The sequence below is a fragment of the Salvelinus sp. IW2-2015 genome, linkage group LG13 (assembly GCF_002910315.2).
Source record: "Salvelinus sp. IW2-2015 linkage group LG13, ASM291031v2, whole genome shotgun sequence".
Lineage (NCBI taxonomy): Eukaryota > Metazoa > Chordata > Actinopteri > Salmoniformes > Salmonidae > Salvelinus > Salvelinus sp. IW2-2015.
The window spans coordinates 32,059,771-32,075,392 of NC_036853.1; the positions used below are offsets into that span (position 1 = coordinate 32,059,771).

A 15,622-nucleotide genomic window follows, 5' to 3' on the forward strand; every position below is an offset into this window, starting at 1 on the left:
TTCGTAAGGGGTGCAACTCATCGCTCTTGAAGACGGAAGGGACGTAGCCAGCGGTCAAGGATGAGTTGATGAGCGAGGTGAGGTAAGGAGAAGGTCTCCGGAAATGGTCTGGAGAAGAGAGAGGAGGGGATAGGGTCAAGCGGGCAGGTTGTTGGGCGGCCGGCCGTCACAAGACGCGAGATTTCATCTGAGAAGAGGGAGAAACGAGGCAAAGCACAGGGTAGGGCAGTGTGAGCAGAACCAGCGGTGTCGTTGACTAGCAAACGAGGATCGGATGTCGTCGACCTTCTTTTCAAAATGGTTGACAAAGTCATCAGCAGAGAGGGAGGAGGGGGGAGGAGGGGCGGTTGAGTGATGATTCCAGGATGGAAGAGAGAGAAGTGGGGCAAAGAGCTTCCTAGGGTTAGAGGCAGATGCTTGGAATTAGAGTGGTAGAAATGGCTTTAGCAGCAGAGCAGAAGAGGAGAATGTAAGAGAGGGAGGGAGTGAAAGGATGCCAGGTCCGCAGGGAGGGCGGAGTTTTCCTCCATTTCCGCCTCGGCTGCCCGGAGCCCTGTTCTGTGAGCTCGCAATGAGTCGTCGAGCCACGGAGCAGGAGGGGAGGACCGGCCGGCCTGGAGGATAGGGGGACATAGAGAGTCAAAGGATGCAGAAAGGGAGAGCGAGGAGGGTTGAGGAGGCAGAATCAGGAGATAGGTTGGAGAAGGTTGAGGCAGAGGGAAGATGGATAGGATGGAAGAGGAGAGAGTAGCGGGGAGAGAGAGCGCAAGGTTGGGACGGCGCGATACCATCCGAGTAGGGCAGTGTGGGAAGTGTTGGATGAGAGCAGAGGGAAAAGGATACAAGGTAGTGGTCGGAGACTTGGAGGGGAGTTGCAATGAGATTAGTGGAAGAACAGCATCTAGTAAAGATGAGGTCAAGCGTATTGCCTGCCTTGGAGTAGGGGGGGAGAAGGTGAGAGGGTGAGGTCAAAAGAGGAGAGGAGTGGGAAAGAAGAGCAGAGAGGAATGAGTCAAGGTAGACGTGGGGAGGTTAAAGTCACCCAGAACTGTGAGAGGTGAGCCATCCTCAGGAAAGGAACTTATCAGGGCGTCAAGCTCATTGGATGAACTCTCCAGATTGGGAACCTGGAGGGGCGATAAAATGATAAGGATGTTAAGCTTGAAAGGGTGGTAACTGTGACAGCATGGAATTCAAAGGAGCGATAGACAGATGGGTCAGGGGAGAAAGAGAGAATGTCCATTGGGAGAGATGAGGATCCCAGTGCCACCACCCCGCTGACCAGAAGCTCTCGGGGTGTGCGAGAACACAGTGGGCAGACGAGGAGAGAGCAGTAGGAGTAGCAGTGTTATCAGTGGTAATCCATGTTTCCGTCAGTGCCAAGAAGTCGAGGGACTGGAGGGAAGCATAGGCTGAGATGAACTCTGCCTTGTTGGCCGCAGATCGGCAGTTCCAGAGGCTGCCTGAGACCTGGAACTCCACGTGGGTCGTGCGCGCTGGACCACCAGGTTAGAGTAGCAGCGCCACGCGGTGTGAAGCGTTTGTTGGTCTGTGCAGAGAGGAGAGAACAGGGATAGACAGACACATAGTTGACAGGCTACAGAAGAGCTACGCTAATGCAAAGGAGATTGGAATGACAAGTGGACTACACGTCTCGAATTCAGAAAGTTAAGCTTACGTTGCAAAAATCTTATTGACTAAAATGATATAGTACTGCTGGCTGGTGAAATAGGCTAGCTAGCAGTGGCTGCGTTGTTGACTTTGTTTGAAAGTGTAGCTGGCTAGGTAACCTCTAACTGCTAGGTAACCTCGACAATTACTCTAGACTACAACAATTATCTTGGATACAAAGACGGCTATGTAGCCAGCTAAGATCAAACAAATCAAACTGTTGTACTGTAATGAAATGAAATGTAATACTACCTGTAATACTACCTTGTGGAGCAACAGCGGAATGCAACTACCGCTCCAAACCAAACCGGAAGTGCGTATCGTAGAGGGAGAGGCAATAGAAGTGTTGTTTCTTGTATTATTGTCTTTGTGTGTCTTTAGAGGACTGCTTCACCTGCGGAGTCAATCACCACCTTCCGGAGACACCTGAAACCCCACCTCTTTAAGGAATACCTAGGATAGGATAAAGTAATCCTTCTAACCCCCCCCCCCTTAAAAGAGTTAGATGCACTATTGTAAAGTGGTTGTTCCACTGGATATCATAAGGTGAATGCACCAATTTGTAAGTCGCTCTGGATAAGAGCGTCTGCTAAATGACTTAAATGTAAATGTAATGTAAATGTAAAATGGTTTAAGGACAACAAAGTCAAGGTGTTGGTGTGGCCATCACAAAGCCCTGACCTCAATCCTATAGAAAATGTGAAGCAGAACTGAAAAAGCAAGTGCGAGCAAGGAGGCTTACACACCTGACCCAGTTACACCAGCTCTGTCAGGAGGAATGGGCCACAATTCACTCAACTTACTGTGGGAAGCTTGTGGAAGGCTACTCGAAATGTTTGACCCAAGTTAAACAATGTAAAGGCAATGCTACCAAATACTTATTGAGTGTATGTAAACTTCTGACCCACAGGGAATGTGATGAAAGAAATAAAAGCTGAAATAAATCATCCTCTCTGCTATTATTCTGACATTTCACATTCTTAAAATGAAGTGGTGATCCTAACTGACCTAAGACAGGGAATTTTTACTATGATGAAATGTCAGGAATTGTGAAAAACGGAGTATAAATGTATTTGGCTAAGGTTTATGTAAACTTCCGAATTGGCTTTGGGGATGACCAGTGAATTATACCTGCTGGAGTGCATGCTACAGGTGGGTGTTGCTATGGTGACCAGTGAGCTGAGATAAGGCGGGGCTTCACCTAGCATAGACTTATAGATGACCTGGAGCCAGTGGGTTTGGCGACGAATATGAATCGAGGGCCAGCCAATGAGAGCATACAGGTCGCAGTGGTGGGTAGTATATGTGGCTTGGGTGACAAAACGGATGGCAGTGTGATAGACTGCATCCAATTTGCTGAGTAGAGTGTTGAAGGCTATTTTATAAATGAAATCGCCAAGGTCGAGGATCGGTAGGATAGTCAGTTTTACAAGGGTATGTTTAGCAGCATGAGTGAAGGATGCTTTGTTGCGAAATAGGAAGCCGATTCGAGATTTAATTTTGGATTGGAGATGGTTAATGTGAGTCTGGAAGGAGAGTTTACAGTCTAACCAGACACCTAGGTATTTGCAGTTGTCCATGTATTCTAAGTCAGAACCATCCAGAGTAGTGATGCTGGACGGGCGGGCAGGTGCGGGCAGCGATCGGTTGAAGAGCATGTATTTAGTTTTACTTGCATTTAAAAGCAGGCCACGGAAGGAGTGTTGTATGGCATTGAAGCTTGTCTGTAGGTTAGTTAACACAGTGTCCAAGGAAGGGCCAGATGTATACAGAATGGTGTCGTCTGCATAGAGGTGGATCAGGGAATCTCCAACAGCAAGAGCGACATCATTGATATATACGGAGAAAAGAGTCGGCCCGAGAATTGAACCCTGTGGCATCCCCATAGAGACTGCCAGAGGTCCGGACAACAGGCCTTCCGATTTGACACACTGAACTGTCTGAGAAGTAGTTGGTGAACCAGGCGAGGCAGTCATTTGAGAAACCAAGGCTGTGGAGTCTGCCGAATTAGAATGCGGTGATTGACAGAGTCGAAAGCCTTGGCCAGGTCGATGAAGACGGCTGCACAGTACTGTCTTTTATCGATGGTGGTTTTGATATCGTTTAGGACCTTGAGCATGGCTGAGATGCGCTCATGACCAGCTCGGAAACCAGATTGCATAGCGGAGAATGTACGGTGGGATTAAAAATGATCGGTGATCTGTTTGTTAACTTGGCTTTCGAAGACTTTAGAAAGGCAGGGTAGGATAGCTATAGGTCTGTAACAGTTTGGGTCTAGAGTGTCTCCCCCTTTGAAGAGGTGGATGACCGCGGCAGCTTTCCAATCTTTAGGGATCTCAGACGATCCGAAAGAGAGGTTGAACAGGCTAGTAATAGGGGTTGCAACAATTGCGGCAGATCATTTTAGAAAGAGAGGGTCCAGATTTTGCAGCTCTTTCAGAACATCAGCTATCTGGATTTTGGTGAAGGAGAAGTGGGGGAGTCTTGGGCAAGTTGCTGTGGGGGGGTGCAGAGCAGTTGACCGGGGTAGAGGTAGCCAGGTGGAAAGCATGGCCAACCGTAGAAAAACGCTTATTGAAATTCTCGATTATCGTAGATTTATCAGTGGTGACAGTGTTCCCTTGCCTCAGTGCAGTGGGCAGCTGGGAGGAGGTGCTCTTATTCTCCATGGACTTTACATTTTGGAGTTTGTGCTACAGGATGCACATTTCTGTTTGAAAAAGCTAGCCTTTGCTTTCCTAACTGCCTGTGTATATTGGTTCCTAACTTCCCTGAAAAGTTGCATATCGTGGGGGCTATTTGAAGCTAATGCAGTATGCCACAGGATGTTTTTGTGCTGGTCAAGGGCAGTCAAGTCTGGAGTGAACCAAGGGCTATATCTGTTCTTAGTTTAAAAAAAATTGAATGGGGCATGCTTATTTAAGATGGTGTGGAAAGCACTTTTAAAGAATTACCAGGCGTGCTCTACTGACGGAATGAGGTCAATATCCTTCCAGGATACCCGGGCCAGGTCGATTAGAAATGCCTGTTCGCTGAAGTGTTTTAGGGAGCGTTTGACAGTGATGAGGGGTGGTTGTTTGACCGTGGACCCATTATGGACGTAGGCAATGAGGCAGTGATCGCTGAGATCCTGGTTGAAGACAGGAGAGGTGTATTTAGAGGGCAGGTTGGTCAGGAAGATATCTATGAGGGTGCCCGTGTTTACGGATTTAGGGTTGTACCTTGTAGGTTCGTTGATAATTTGTGTGAGATTGAGGGCATATAGCTTAGTTTGTAGGACGGCCGGGGTGTTAAGCATATCCCAGTTTAGGTCACCTAACAGTACGAACTCTGAAGATAAATGGGGGGCAATTTATTCACACATGGTGTCCAGGGCACAGCTGGGGGCTAAGGGGGGTAGAAGCTTGAAGTAGAAAAAGTAGAAGCTCGAACTGTTTGGGCACAGACCTGGATAGTATGACAGAACTCTGCAGGCTATCTCTGCAGTAGATTGCAACTCCGCCCCCTTTGGCAGTTCTATCTTTGCGGAAAATTTTGTAGTTGGGGATGGAAATTTCAGACATTTCGGTGGCCTTCCTAAGCCAGGTTTCAGGCACGGCTAGAACATCATGGTTGGCGGAGTGTGCTAATGCAGTGAATTAAACAAACTTAGGGAGGAGGCTTCTCATGTTAACATGCATGAAAGAAAAAAAAATATGAATCCTTGAATAGATTTGTCTTTTGGCGAATCTATTTGGCAAAAATTCAGATTATCACATGCAAAAGCCTTGGTGGGATGAAGTGATTATTATAACTTTCAGCAGTAGAATACAACTGCAGCCCATTTGTATTCTACTGCATGCTCTGCTCTGGTCAAAAGTAGTGCACTTTGTAGGGAATAGGGTGCCATTTGGGACGTAAGCCTAGACAGCCACTGACTGAGTGAAATCTGCTCTGAGCTGGATCAACATATCATAGGAAAACGTTATCCTGTCTCGCTTTTGCTTGAAGTTATTCGTCAACCAACTGACATTTATGTCAATTGGCCATGCTCCATGCAGGCTTTGCGGTGCCAATGGGAAAAGATGAGCGTCAACCACTTGATGTTTATGTCAATACACTGCAGTCAATGGGAAAAGATCAGTGTCGGAGGGTTGACGTGTATGTCAATACATTGTGTTCAATTTGAAAAGATGAGCGTCACAGAGTTGATGCTTATGTCAATACTTTCCAGTAAATGGGGAGGGGGGGAAGACTAAAAGACAAGGCTTAGACAGACAAGACGTCTCTCTCTATTCCCCCCTCTCACAGTCTCTCCTCTTTGCCTCCCTCTATCTCCTCTATCACCATCCTCCTTTCTCTCCCTATCTCTTCTTTCTCCCTCTGCTTTCTATTTCTTCCTTACTGCTCTTTCTTTTCCCCTCTCTGCTCTCTCTCACTTTCTCTCACCACTTCTCCTACTCCCCCTCTCTCCTTCCTCCACAGACTAAATATGTGTCAACACAGGCCATCCCTGTAAGGTAACGATGGGTTGTGTGAAAGGATGGGTAGCTTCAAGTGAGATCTGCCTTTCTGCAAGGTAGTTGGGGTGGGCCGACTTAATTAATAGTGACGCATGTGGCAAGGACTACAGGCTATCACAGACTACAAAGGCAAATCCAGCTGTCTGGTGCCCACTGAAGCCTCCCTCCCAGACAAGCTTAACACAGATTGCATCCCTGGCTGTGTCCTCAGAGTGTGCGCTGACCAACTGGAGGGTGCCTTCTCGGACATCTTCAACCTGTCCCAGGCTGTAGTCCCCACTTGGTTCAAGAAGACCAGCGTCGTCCCAGTGCCCAAGAAAACCAAGGTGACATACCCAAATGACTATCGCTCCGTCACATTCACCCCTATCATCATGAACTGCTTTGAGTGGCTGATCGTGGCGCACATCAAGGACAGCATGCCAGGCACACTGGAACGACTCCAATTTTCCTACCACTCCAAAAGATACACGGAAGATGTAATTTCCATCGCTATTCACACAGCCCTAACACATCTGGACAAGAGGAACACTTATGTGAATATGCTGTTCATTGACTACAGTTCAGCATTCAACACCATTGTTCCTTCCAAGCACAACACCAAGCTCAGAGCCCTGCATCTGCAATTGGATTCTGGACATCCTAACTGGCAGACCACAGGCTGTGAGGATTGTCAAAAACACTTCCTCCAAACTGACTCTTACTACAGCCCCCCCCCAGGGGTGTGTCCTCAGCCCTCTGCTGTACTCCCTGTTCACCCATGACAGCGTGGTTTGCCTGACACCAACTCCATCATTCAAGTTTGCCGATGACACCATGGTTGTAGGACTGATAACCAACGACAATGAGTCAGCCTATAGGGAGGAGGTGCTAAGTGAACAGGTATTGTGGTGCCAAGACCACAATCTCATCCTCAACGTCAGCAAAGCAAAGGAGTTGATTGTTGAATTCAGGAAGCAGAGGAGGGAACACGCCCCGATCTACATCACGAGGACTGCAGTATAGAGTCAGCAGTCACGAGGAAAGTAGAGCGTCCACATCACCGAGGACTTGACATGGATCCACAACACCACCACTCTTGTCAAGAGGGTGCAACAGCACCTCTACTTCCTAAGGTGGCATGCCATGCCGGGTCCTTTGTAAATACTACCGCTGCACGATCTAGAAAGTCCAGACCAGTTGCATTACATCCTGGCATGGGAATTGCCTCATCCAGAACCACAAGACCCTCCAGCGGGTGGTGAAGACGGTCCAGTACATCACTAGGGCAGTGTTCCAACCCATCTCATGAAATCTATTTGAAACGGTGCCCGAGGAAGTCTCACAGCAGTGTCAAGGATCCCACACCCCATTCACGAGCTGTTCACTCCCTTACTGTCAGGCTGACTGTATCGGAGCATGAGGTCTGATACCAACAGGCTCAGAGACTGTTTGGATCTTCAAGCCATCAGACTGCTGAACACTCGAACTGGACTGACCACCTGCACTGACTCTCCGCTCCTTAGCACTCACTCACTCACTCACTCACTCACTCACTCACTCACTCACTCAACTCACTCGTCACTCACTCACTCACTCACTCACTCACATCACTCAACTCACTCACTCACTCACTCACTCACTCACTCACTCACTCACTCACTCATTCACTCACTCACTCAGAGAGTACCCCCTTTCTGATACTTGTGTAAATATTGTACTATAAATGGTGCCTTCCTTTACACTTATGCTAAAATGTTTTTCTATTCTACTGAGCCATTTACTTTGTTTGTATTCTGATCTTTTATTGGTATGTAGTTTACGAAAGTTCAATCAGGAAATCTGGTCTGAATGCTTGTTTAACTTCATCCAGTAAGCATAACTTTTGTTTCCGAGTAGGAATGAATACAAACGTATCATCAGCAAAGCTTCTTGTTTCTTCTCTTCTTTCCTGGAATGTCCGTCACCGATTTACAGTACCTTATAGCACGGTTGCTATTCCACCTATGGGCTCACTTTTGCAATTATCACCTTCCTCCCTCTCAACCAATTGGTGTAAATCTTGGGATGTATTTATGTCAACTTACCTTAGTTCTCTCATTTGCTGTTTTTCAGCAACAGTTTGACAACCATCCACCTCCCAACAAGCTATAACAACCTTAAGGCCCGTCATTGGAACTCCTTTACCCCAGCGAGGGGGTTTCGATGGTACCTGCCATCACTTCATCTGGCTCCGAGGATCTTCCCTCGGAGACGAGGCCATACCCCAAACTGTTTAATATTGCATTTTGTTTTTGTTGTTCATTCCATTAAGACTGTACTTGATTTGAAGTTGCATTGTCGAGAAGGAACCTGCAAGTAATGTCTACCTTGTACATACGACTAATAAATATTTCTAAGGTTGAGGCCTTAACTCTAACCTTCTCAGCTCAACCCTAGCTGTAATCCTAACTTCTTGTCCAGTAACTCTAGACAACCCTAATGAACAATTGATTATTTTGCTCTATCACCACTACTTTGCAGAAAGGTAGGCCTCACTTGAAGCCTGACGTAGAGTTAATGTGCTATTGAGTGACATTGGCAGAACGGTTATTAACAGTTTCTCTTAAGATTTGTCTTTTCACCTTTAGGTTATTGTGTACTGAGTGGAATCACAGAGGTACAGGCCAGATGTAAAATCCAAAAATGTAATGTGCAGGCTGTCAATTTGGGGTTTATAAAAAGTTTAGATTCATCATGGTTATGAACTAAGCTTTGTTGCACTGAGCACGACCTTGGGATTTTTCACCTTGAAAAGGTTCACCTTGAATGTTACCAATATGTCAGTGTTTAACATGTGTGCAAATGCTTAAACTAAGTTTTAAATCTAGACTAGAGGGGGAGGTGCTAAGTAAACAGGTAACAAAATTCAGGTATGGGATCGTTCAACAGACGCTCCCGATGAACGCAAGCCTACACCTGACCATGTGAAATGAACTCTTCACAGTAAAAACTTGGTCACATAGAGAACAACGACTTTTCCATAGAAAAGTGTTACCTACAGCCCTCATATAACCATGCCACATCCGTGGACTGCAATTGAGCAAGCTAACCGTCCTTCCACACAACGCATCCTTGACTTTATAGGGACGCCCTGTGTTGAGGTTCTGTTTACTGTGGCAACAGGAAATGGCTTAATTCATCCTCAACATGGTGCGTCATTCTTTCCCTGCAGTCAAACAAAAACCCAATCTTCCACCCTCTGTAGTACGATCAATTCTTAAAGGTCATGAACAGTCAGTCATGTTTTTTGGTAAATGTGATGAAACCAGATCCAAGTAAAATGAACAAAGAATGAAAATGACTGTTGCTTCTACATTGATGAAGTTTGATCATGAAGTTACCGGTCCCCCTCCCACGTGTCACACACTTGGGAGTCAGGAGGAGGCATTATTAAGGGGATAGAATGACGTCACCCAACCTCTAATTGTAATACACTGACGAAGGCCTTGAGGCCGAAACATAAAGCTCAATAAAGAGCAGTGATACTAGCAAGAGCAGTCTGAGGATTTCTTTAAAAAAAAATCTCATCTTATTCAATTGTTACCATGCACCTACAACAAAGATAGTGCAAATGTGCGAGTGACTTTTGAATACACCAATGGTAACATGATACTCTCTTACCTAATTTAAATAAGGCCCGCCTTGTAACCAACATCGGAGAAGGCGTGTTTGGAGGGCCGTGGTTTAAATAGCTACTCTACTGGTGCCAACATTTGACTGTAGGGTGTCAGCAAATATAATTAAACGTTTACACTTCATCTATGGCAAAGACACTTATGTCTTCCCTTTCATCTGTGTTTGACTAGCTTGGTCTTCAGCCAGCACGGAACAAAAGGGGGGGGGTTCTTGTGAACCGTATCACAAGAGATGCCAAACGGGAGATGTATAAAAAAAAAAATGGACACCATCATTGATGCAATTTCGATGTTTGAGTTGCTTTTTGTATCACCCAATTTTACTTGATGATTTTACTGCAACACTGCATCCACTTTTCTTGCCATAAGTGTTTCAAAGAGCTGTCAGTCAAGGCGAGCTCATGAATATGAGATCACCGACCTCTCAGCCTGTCTTTTCAAACTGCCTGGTAGTTAGCCATGAGAGAGAAAGTCTTTCTTGTCACATTTTGAGCATTTCAATCCCCCCCAAAAATATGAGTCACTTAAAAGGCTATTTTGCATGGCAATCAGAAGGACTGTTTTGGGACCTTTTTTAATGAAACTGCCTGCCTGTCTTAGTTTTTGACCAATTTACCCATTGCAGCTGTATCACCAACTTTTTTTTATCTTGAATGCAATGTATTGACTTGTCAATGCCCTTGAGAGAGAGAGAGAGCACTTTTGCTCAGCGTCCTTTATCATACAGGCACCATCTGATCCTCTCTGCTATAGGCTGTGGACATTGGTAGCCATCTGTATGTAAACCTCCCTTCAATGAATGTTTCCCAATCTCCTATCTGACAACAGAGAAGGCCATTGGGGAAGAGCTTGTTAACGGGCCTCCAAGCTCTCATTGGAGGCAATAGGTTGCGTCTGAAATGGTACCCTATTCCCAATAAAGTGCATTACTTTAGACCAAAATAGTGCACATTATAGGGTGCCATTTCAGATGCAACCAATGAGTGCTTTGAGGCCTGTTAACGAGCTCTTCCCCAATGGCCTTATCTCTGTTGTCAGATATGAGATTGAGAAACATCTTCAGTGGAGGGAGGTTTACATATAGATGGCTAATGCAATGTAAATAGGCCGGGGTTGGCTATATCAGATGTGGATGGTGGAGTGTCATTCACTCCCAAGTGTGTATTATCATTTCTGGAGGGACAGTTGGCGAAAAGTCCTATTGGATTTCTCAGAGCGCACATTACCCAGCATGCTCTTATACAGCGAGAGCAGGGCAGAAAAAAAGAGTACTAGTAGTAGAGAATATACAAGTAACTGCCAAAATAAAGGAAACACCAACATTGTGTCTTAATAGGGCGTTGGGCCACCATGAGCTGCCAGAACAGCTTCAATGCTCCTTGGCATAGATTCTACAAGTGTCTGGAACTCTATTGGAGGGATATGACACCATTCTTCCACGAGATATTCCATCATTTGGTGTTTTATTGATGGTGGTGGAAAACGCTGTCTCAGGCGCCGCTCCAGAATCTCCCATAAGTGTTCAATTGGGTTGAGAGCTGGTGACTGACACACACACATACACTTTAAACCCCCTTTGCTCCTTTGAGACCCCTCTTTCAAAGTCAGAGATTTTCTTCTACCCATGGTAGCCAAAATAAATGGGCAACTGGGCATTTTTATCCATGACCCTAAGCACGATGGGATGTTAACTGCTTAATTAACTCAGGAACCACACCTGTGTAGAAGCACCTGCTTTCAAAAATATAAACGCAACAATTTCAAAGATTTTACTGAGTTACAGTTCATATAAGGAAATCAGTAAATAAATGAATTATGCCCTAATCTATGGATTTCATATGACTGGGAATACAGATATGCATCTGTTGGTCACAGATACCTTTAAAAAAAAAAGTAGGGGTGTGGATCAGAAAACCAGTCAGACCCTGGTGAGGATGACGAGCACGCAGATGAGCTTACCTGAGACGATTTCTGACAGTATGTGCAGAAATTCTTCAGTTGCGCGAACCCACAGTTTCATCAGCTGTCCGGGTGCCTGGTCTCAGACATTTCAACAGGTGAAGAAGACGGATGTGGAGGTCCTTGACTGGCATGGTTACACATGGTCTGCAGTTGTGAGGCCGGTTGGACGTACTGCTAAATTCTCTAAAATAACGTTGGAGGCAGCTTAAGGTAGAGAAATGAACATTACATTTTCTGGCAACAGCTCTGGTGGACATTCCTGCAGTCAGCATGCCAATTGCACGCTACCTCAAAACTTGAGACATATGTGGCATTGTGTTGTATGACAAAACTGCACATTTTAGAGTGACCTTTTATAAATTTTTTATCTTTATTTAACTAGGCAAGTTAGTTAAGAACAAATTCCTATTTGCAATTACGGCCTACCAAAAGGCCTCCTGCGGGGATGGGGGTTGGGATAAATGTAATAAAAATGAAATGTAATAAAAATATAGGACAAAACACACATAACGACAAGAGAGAAAACACAACACTACATAAAGAGAGACCTAAGACGGCAATATAGCATGACAGCAACACATGACAACACAGCATGACGACAACATGGTAGCAACCCACAGTTTCACAACACAAGGTGCACCTGTGTAATGATCATGCTGTTTAATCTGCTTCTTGATTTACCACACCTGTCAGGTGGATGAATTATCTTGGCAAAGGAGAAATGCTCACTAACAGGGATATAAACAAATTTGTGCACAACATTTGAGAGAAATAAGCTTTTTTTGGGTATGGAAGATTTATGGGATCTTTTATTTCAGCTCATGAAACATGGGACCAACACTTTACGTGTTGCGATTTTATATTTGTGTTCAGTATACTTTGTATCCCTCATTTAAGTGTTTCTATATTTTGTCAGTTACTCGTAGAATACAGTAGTCAATACAGGGACAATAAAGGGCTTTAAAACATCGAAGAAACCGCTATAATGGCTTCTTGACTAGACTATACAGCAGTAGTTATTAAGCCACTTAAGATGGAGGCACACAGCAAAATGAGACATGTTAAAAGTATGTATAGTATAATGAGAAATGACAAGTATTGGTCCTTACAAACATGTCATACACGGCAGGGAAGTAGTGCTCAGTCCTTCATAAAATGGAAACAGCTTAGGTTAAGACAGGGTAGGAAATGAACATCCTATGACTGTTTTTTTAAAGGCATTTTTGATGACAATTGCATGTGCATTTTGTAATTAGTTTCCTACCTTGGCTTTAGACTTCAGAAATCACAGTTTAAGAAGAGGAATTTACCCTATGTTCAGCTGGATGGAATAACTAGCACCATCATCACAGCTAGGGATCAATCAACATTCCTGTTCAAAAATCATGTACATTTCTTTTTGAATCAACAATAATGTAGTAAGAGCACTCAGGTCTCCATGGCAGAGAGAGGAACAGCTCATTATGACAATTTACAGATTATTAAGATAACCGAGTGGATTTCATTCATTTTCCCCCCTCAATAAGAACTTCTACTTGTTACATGACATGACTATGAATCATGATGAATTGAATCCAAAATTAAATACAGAGAGCGCAATCAGCAGTTGATTGTAAATGTATCTTGGCGGGTTTGCGTTTTGTTTATTCTTCATAAACCGGCTCTTGCACTATGCATACTGCACTATACCGTAACATTATATAGATCCTCCACAGATGTTTAAAAAAAAAAAAAAACTTTTCTCTCCAGTGTTCTATTGGAAGTGGTTGTTTTGAAGGGTTGTAAACATTGACCAGTAAGCACAGGGATTGATTGACACATGAGCACTTTCAGAGGGGGGGGGGGGCGGGGGGGGGGGGGGTGTAGCCTGGATAACATTCTGTTATCGTGGGGTAACACAGCAGAAACAGACTTGTTTCGGGCAAGGGTGCAGCAGTGGGCCCGACCCTGCCCTGAGAGCATACCTGGGTTCAAATACTATTCAGAATCATGTTAAATACATTGTCTGTGCTTGATTAAGCTTGCCTGGCTTAATAATGGCCCAATAGTATAGTCCCAAAATTGCAAACCCCGCTCTCCTGGCACTTCAAAGTATGTGAAAGATTTCAAGTATAGTATTTGAACCCAGGTCTGCCCGAGAGACCCCTAACGGAGCATGCTCAGATCAGACTTTGGCCTTCTTGTTGATGAGAACGGAGCAGCAGGTGAGGGCTCCGTCCACCTTGACCTTCTCCATGTTCGACACTGGGATCAACATGTGGTCCTTCAGCTTCTCAAACACCTAGGGAAGAGAGTGAGAGAGGGAATATGTCTGTCTTCACCTTCCGTAACATTGTTTACAGGCATTGTTCATTTTACAATGATTTGGAAGCACTTACGAGGGATGCAAATCTAAGAATGAACATTTTAGGTATAGCGAGTTCTCAGTCTTCTGAAGATAGAAAAACTAAGTGAGAAATATTACAACATCTCCAGAAACCCTCAACGCAATGTGTCACCCTGTGGAGCCCCTCCAGAAGAAAACCACTGTTTTCCTAAGACACTTCCAAGCCAGAATATATATATATATTTTTTCTCTCTCTCTCTCCCTCTCCATGGGAAACACATGTTAACAATGCCAAAGCAACAACAAAAAACTACAACTTAGAAATAATTAAAAGGTCACCACCATTTAAAAAAAAATCTAAAGTAAAAAAGTTCTAAACGATGACTTCATCAAAAGTTAAAACATTTTAAAAACAGTGATTTTTCAAACACTATGAGATTCGCGGTGACATGGGAGCTAGAAAATACCCTCCCTCTGGCTAGAAACCCATTGCAGGGTTTAAAAATCACTTTTTTTACCCTGTGATGTCACACAGAAGCATTTCTTAGGACCGTTCTTATCTTTTTAACCACAGATCATAGAAACATACTGTTTTCATATATGTAGACACTGGTTTGGTGCTGGAGACAATGAATATGAGGTTGACTGGCAGAATTGCCCTTTAACAGTAAACATTACACACAAAAGTTTAAAAAAAATATTTCCCCCTCTGTCATACTAAAAGCCTGGGCTTGCAGTACCATAGGAGCAACAAGCAACCCACCCTACTCTGGCCTATCAGATCCTCCAGCCATGAAGCAACAGGTCTTACTCTGGCCTTCCTACAACCAATACATAGAACAGGGATAAACCCCATCAACCATTGGAGGGGGATCACGAGGTCAGGGGGGCGATGCACTTTATCCAAGCTCCTCTCCGCCTAACTCCTTTTTTTCTAAATCTGTTCTCTCGCTCTCTTTCGCTCAAGTGTTTCTGTTTTTATGGCAGTGAGTCTGTGCTTTCCAGCTGGGTTGTTATTACTGTGGTTGAAATTTATACAAGGGGTAAGAGAACTTCACTGTGGGGGCTGGCTGAGACCTTTTGTCTAGTCGACTTCGATCTCTCTTCTCAGCCCCCCCGCCCCCCCCCCCTTTATGTAACGTTACTAAAAATAGCCGGAGACAGAGTTTTTAGTAATATTTAATGTTTATACTGTTAGAAAGCAGAGCGGCTTTGCAGGCAGTGAGTGGGTTTGGTCTGATTGGGTTGATGAATCTCTCTCTCATTCTCTTCCTCCCTCTCTCTCTATTTGAAGGGGGGGTCTGTCTGTCTAGATTACTGTTATATAGATGTGTTAAGTTCAACCAGGCTGAGAGAGCGCACGGCTTGTTTTTGTATCTCCCAGATCTGCTCTTCCAGAGGGGTGGTTGCGAGAGATGACATGGAACTGTGTCTGACAGTCTGACACGCAGAAATGTATCCCTATGGTCTGACACCCCCGATGATTGTCATTCCGACACCTCTAC

General features: G+C 44.7%; 1 protein-coding gene across 2 annotated transcripts in view; it reads right to left on the reverse strand.

Annotated features, from left to right (window-relative positions):
- Positions 1-12,147: 12,147 nt before the first annotated feature.
- The window catches only part of LOC111971343 (N(G),N(G)-dimethylarginine dimethylaminohydrolase 1-like), a 115,989-nt gene continuing 112,514 nt past the window's right edge, over positions 12,148-15,622 (reverse strand). For both annotated transcript variants that reach the window (XM_023998085.2, XM_023998084.2), the window contains exon 6: positions 12,148-14,072. In XM_023998085.2, the coding sequence (XP_023853853.1) occupies positions 13,956-14,072 (117 nt within the window). In that variant the 3' untranslated portion in view covers positions 12,148-13,955. The remainder of the gene's footprint in view (positions 14,073-15,622) is intronic.